The following is a 5,185-nucleotide window of genomic DNA, read 5'->3' as shown; positions in this document are numbered from 1 at the left end:
GACCGAGTGAGACTCCAAAAAAAAAAAAAAGGGTATTATAATCTTATGGGATCACCAGTGTATATGAGGATTACAGTTAACATAAACATCTTAATACAGCACATGACTATATACATAGATGCTTCTTGACTTACGATGGAGTTACATCCTGATAAACCTATTGTAAGTTGAAAATGCACTCAATACACCTAACCTACTGAACATAATAGGTTAGCTTACCTTAAAAGTGCTCATCCTGTAATCCCAGCACTTTGGGAGGCCAAGGCGAGTGGCTTGCCTGAGACCATGGGTTTGAGACCAATCCAGGCAACTTGACGAGACCTCGTCTCTACAATAAAAACTTAGCTGGGTGTGGTAGCGTGCGTCTGTAGTTTCAGCTACTTGGAAGGCTGAGGTGGAAGGATCGCTGGAATCCAGCAGGTCAACTGGGATGGAGTCCCACTGCACTCCAGCCAGGACAAGGAAGTGAGACTCCAACTCCAAAAAAAATAGTACCCAGAATACTCACATTAGCCTACAGTTGGGCAAAATTATCTAAAACAAAGCCTATCTTATAACAAAGTGCTGAATATCTCATGGAATGTACTGAATACAATACACTGCAGAGTACACTATCATTTGTTTACCCTCATGGTCACATGACTGATTGGGAGATGCAGTTCACTGCCAAGCATCACAAGAGAGTATTGTACAGAGTATCACTAGCCTGGGAAAAGGTCAAAGTTCAAAATTTGAAGCACAATTTCTACCAACTGTGCATTGCTTTCACACCATTGTAAAAATCCTAAGTAGAACCATGATTAAGTTGGGGACTGCCCATACCTGTGTAACTACCATTAAATCAATATAAATATTTCCATCTCCCAAGAAAAAGTCTTTATATGCACGTGACATATGAACAAATTTGGGCTCATAATACTTCATACTGGCAGTAGAGTACAATAAGGAGTGTGAGTTGGGTTCTGAATCTTTTTTTTTTTTTTTTAGTTGGAGTCTTACTCTGTCAGCCAGGCTAGAGTGCAGTGGCACACTCATGGCCACCCCAGTGTCGACCCGCTAGGCTCAGGTGATCCTTCAACCTCAGCCTTCCAAGTAACTGGAACTACAAGTGTGTGCTACCATGCTAATTTTTTGATTTATTATAGAGATGAGGTCTCACCAAGTTGCCCAGGCTATTCTCGAACCTGTGGGCTCAGGCAGTCCCCTCACTTCGGCCTCCCAAAGTGCTGAGCCACCGTGCCCAGCTGGGATCTGAATCTTTACCTGGGAGCCTTGGCCAGAGGGGAGTCATCCAGGAATTCTGCTTACTGCCAGAAATGTCTCAGACATTCACATATTCTGCAAAATCAGCCTTGACCTGAGCCTTGCAACAAACTCTGCTTGTGCTTATAGACACACATGCACATAAACACAAACACACACACACACACACACACACACACACACACACAAACACACACACACACACACACACACACCCCATTCATTCAACATTTATGGAATGGGCCATTCCTGACTTAGTGGAGTCTCCAAAGATAAAGGAACTTCAGTCCCTGCCCTACTGAAGAACAACCTACATCATTGCAGCCCAAAGACCCCCCACTATAATTTGATGTGTCTCTTCCAAAATTTGCATGTTGGAAACTCAATCCTCAAGGCCAGTGTCAGGAGGTGGGGCCTTTTGGGAGGTGTTTATGTCTTGAGGATTCTGCCCTTAAAGCTGCTGTAAAAAGGGCTTTGGGGCGTGGGTTCGCTCTCTTCTGCTCTTCTGCCATGTGAGGATATAGCGTTCCCTCCTTCCAGAGGACGGGCATTCCAGGCACCATCTAGAAGGGAGGGAGGCTAGGTCCTGACCTGCAGTGCCTTGATCTTGGACTTCCTAGCCTCCAGAACTGTGAGAAAGGAATTTCTGTTCTTTACCCATTTCCTAGTCTGTGGTATTCTGTTATAGTAACAGAAAACGAACTATCTCTTTTCAGAAAATTCCAGCTCCACCCTCTCCCTCCTTGTCATGGGCATCACTCATTCTTACCTGAAGTTAGGTCAGGCCAGGGGGGTCGTCTTCGCTCTGATCATCACGTGCTACTCTGCTTCCTCAGCCGTGGCCTTTGGAGATGCCACTTTTCTTGTGTATCCAGAAAGTAGGTCCAGTGAGGCAGGGTTAGAAGGACCTGGGCTATTTGGCCTGGAGAGAACACCACTGCTGTTAGCAAGTAAGTTGATTCCTGACCTTGGGGCTATAGAGAGGGATTCCGTAAGAAGGAAGTTGGCCAGTTGTTCCTGGTTTATGAAAGAAGCAATGAAAGAAACAGGCTCCGGTTAGGAAAGGGAAAATGATGCTTGAGAGTAGGAAGAAAATCATTGTTCAAAGAAGGGTCAAGGCAGTGCCATGGGACCTCCCCCCTGGACATCTCCGAGGAGAGAACAACAGGTGACAGCCAAGTGGGTGTCTGCCTCCAGGTGATGGGCTGGTTGGGGCTCTGGTCTCTACCTTCAGGGCTCCATGACTCTATGATGTCACTGAAGAGAGAAGAACGGGGAGCTGGGCTCAGCTCCAGCTGCTCCAACTCCTCTCGCCTCTGGATTCTGGTTGTTTTCGGGGTGAGGGGAGATGAGCTGAGTGGTCACACGTGCCCCAGCTCAGTCTCCCCTCGGGCCACCCCAGCCCCCACCACATCAATGCAGAGAAATTAGCCAGTGTGAGTCAACACCACTGAGTTCAGCAGAGCTTGTTCTTCACCTTTTATGAAGCGGAACCCATCACAAGAAAACAATGAAAACAGCCTTTTGTTCTTCTGTTTCTAGAAAACTTGAAGAACAAGAGAACTACATTCAAACTGAGCTGGAAAGGGATATTTGGGCAATCTGTGATTGGACAATCTGTGGACGAGTCTTCGAGCTAAACCTATGAGCTTTGAAGCCACGGCAATCACTTTCTTCATCATCCTTCTCATTTGCTTCATTTTGATCCTCCTTTTGTTGGTGGTTTTTTTATATAAATGGTATAAATCCATGCTGGTTAATTGGGATCAGATTTCAAGTCACGAGCAAATATATCTAGAAGCAATATAAAGCCATTTTAAAATAGAACAAGTCGTACTGCCATAGCTATCTACTTTTTCCATTTCAGAGTTTAGTAATGCTAATTTCCTATTTAAAAGTGAAATTTCTATGTCAGGCCTTAAAATGAGGGCCATTGTTCCTTTTCTCAATCTTGTGCTTGTTTGTTTCCAGTTTCCAAGGCAAGAATAATACAGAGACAGAAAAAGTTGCCTGTATAGATGCTGACAGAGTTGGAGGCTGTGCACCTACGAATGCAGAGACAAACAATTCGGGAGACCATGAAAAGTAAGTCTATCTTAGGACGGTGCAGATAGCCATTCTGTATGTGATAAGATAACAGTCACTTTTAAAACTCTGGTTACTGATTTTTCCAGGGTTCTAATGCAAATCATCAACTTGAATCCACCCATGAGGCCTGGCATTCTTGTCCAGAGACAGAGTAAGGAAGTGTTGGCCACATCTTTAGGAAACACAGAGGACACAGAGGAAGAAGAAGAGAACAAAACAAAAGAGAGTCAAGAGCCTGAGAATGCTGAAGAAGCTGGCCAAGAGGTGATATGTCGTTCTACTTTCAAGGGACAGTTTAGAATTTATGTTTGATTGAAAGGGAGGAAAATTACTCAGTGCGGTATAATAAGGGATGGAGTTGTCTGTAACTTGAATGAGTCCAATGTCTACAATCGTTTAAGTCATTCTTTTTGCCTATTGTTTCACGTTATTAAACCCATTACATAAGCCAAGCCTAAAACCTGCTCATTGTTTATTCTTGCATTTATGTTTTTTATTTTTCTTTCTTTCTTTCTTTCTTTTGAGTTGGAGTCTCACTCTTGTCACCCAGGCAGGCATACAGTGGCACACTCATGGCCACCGCAGCCTTGATCTGCTGGGCTTAGGCGATCCTTCCACCTTAGCCTTTCAAGTAACTGGAACTACAGACGCACACCACCATGCCCGACTAGTTTTTGTGATTTTTTGTAGAGACAAAGTCTCGCCAACTTGCCCAGGCTGGTCTCGAACCCCCAGGTTTAGGCAATCCTCTCGCCTCGGCCTCCCAAAGTGCTGTGATTATAGGCTGAGCCACTGTGCCCAGTCTATGTTTTTCTTAATTATTCTCCTTCAGTTTGTTTTTGTCTCAAAATCCTTAGGTCTTAGAACTGTTGAGAGATCACTTAGGGATTCAACCCTGTCCTGTTACCAGTGAAAAAATGAGATGAGTTTTTTCTCTCTCCACTGTGGCCGAGCTCAGGACCAGACCATGTGTCCTGCACTAGCTCTGTGCCCTTTCTGCCAACAGCACATGGCAAGACTGGGGCCTTCTTGAGTCCATGTCTGGAACTCTCTAGTAAGGACAACTCACATGTCCTCCCTCACCATGACCATGCCCAGTCTATGACGGAATAATAGCGCTGTGGCTCTTGGATCTGACCACTTTATAGAAAGAATAGCACGTGTCACCAAATACTATTTGAATATGTCAGTGGATGCTTTTATAACCATAGAAACACGAAAATGTGGTCATGCCTTCCTATATTATTTAGACATGATTTTTCTGGCTGGGTACAGTGGCTCACTTTGGGATGCCGAGGTGAGAGGACTGCCTGATCCCACGGGTTCAAGACCAGCCTGGGAAACTTGGTGAGACCTCATCTCTACAATAAATTTTAAAAATTAGCCAGTTGTGGTGGTGAATGCCTATAGTTCCAGCTACTTGGAAAGCTGGGGTGGAAGGATCGCCTGAGCCCAGCAGGTCGAGATTGTGGTGGGCGTGAGCATGCCACTGCACTCCAACCTGGGTGACAGAGCGAGACTCCAACTAAAAAAAAACAAAACAAAAAAAGAAATGATTTTTCTGTTTCTTGTTAACAATATACCTATAACCTGTCATTTTAAAGCCAAAACTTATGTTCATAAATTGATCATTTATGCTGTTTCTCCCATTCTCTTTCAGGATGATGATTTGCAGAAAACAACCATACCTGTCACTAGAACTCATTCAGTTACTGAAAGCCAAAAAAGACCTTTGAAAGGAGTGACGTTTTCTAAAGAGGTGATCATCGTGGATCTCGGGAATGATGACCCTAAACCTCGAAGCTATGCTCGAGAACACAAAGAGAGAAAATGA

At 44.4% G+C, this 5,185-nt stretch overlaps 1 protein-coding gene across 1 annotated transcript; it reads left to right on the top strand.

Moving 5' to 3' along the window:
- The first annotated feature begins 2,011 nt into the window (after positions 1-2,011).
- Positions 2,012-5,185, top strand: CUNH2orf74 (chromosome unknown C2orf74 homolog). The gene is made up of 5 exons (XM_008055382.2): positions 2,012-2,130; positions 2,892-3,002; positions 3,235-3,348; positions 3,438-3,615; positions 5,012-5,185. The coding sequence occupies exons 1-5, from the start codon at positions 2,012-2,014 to the stop codon at positions 5,183-5,185; spliced, it is 696 nt and encodes a 231-aa protein (XP_008053573.2).

Source organism: Carlito syrichta, unplaced genomic scaffold, assembly GCF_000164805.1.
Source record: "Carlito syrichta isolate Samal-C Ts95f unplaced genomic scaffold, Tarsius_syrichta-2.0.1 Scaffold301837, whole genome shotgun sequence".
Taxonomy (NCBI): domain Eukaryota; kingdom Metazoa; phylum Chordata; class Mammalia; order Primates; family Tarsiidae; genus Carlito; species Carlito syrichta.
This window is presented reverse-complemented; position numbering and strand designations above follow the sequence as displayed.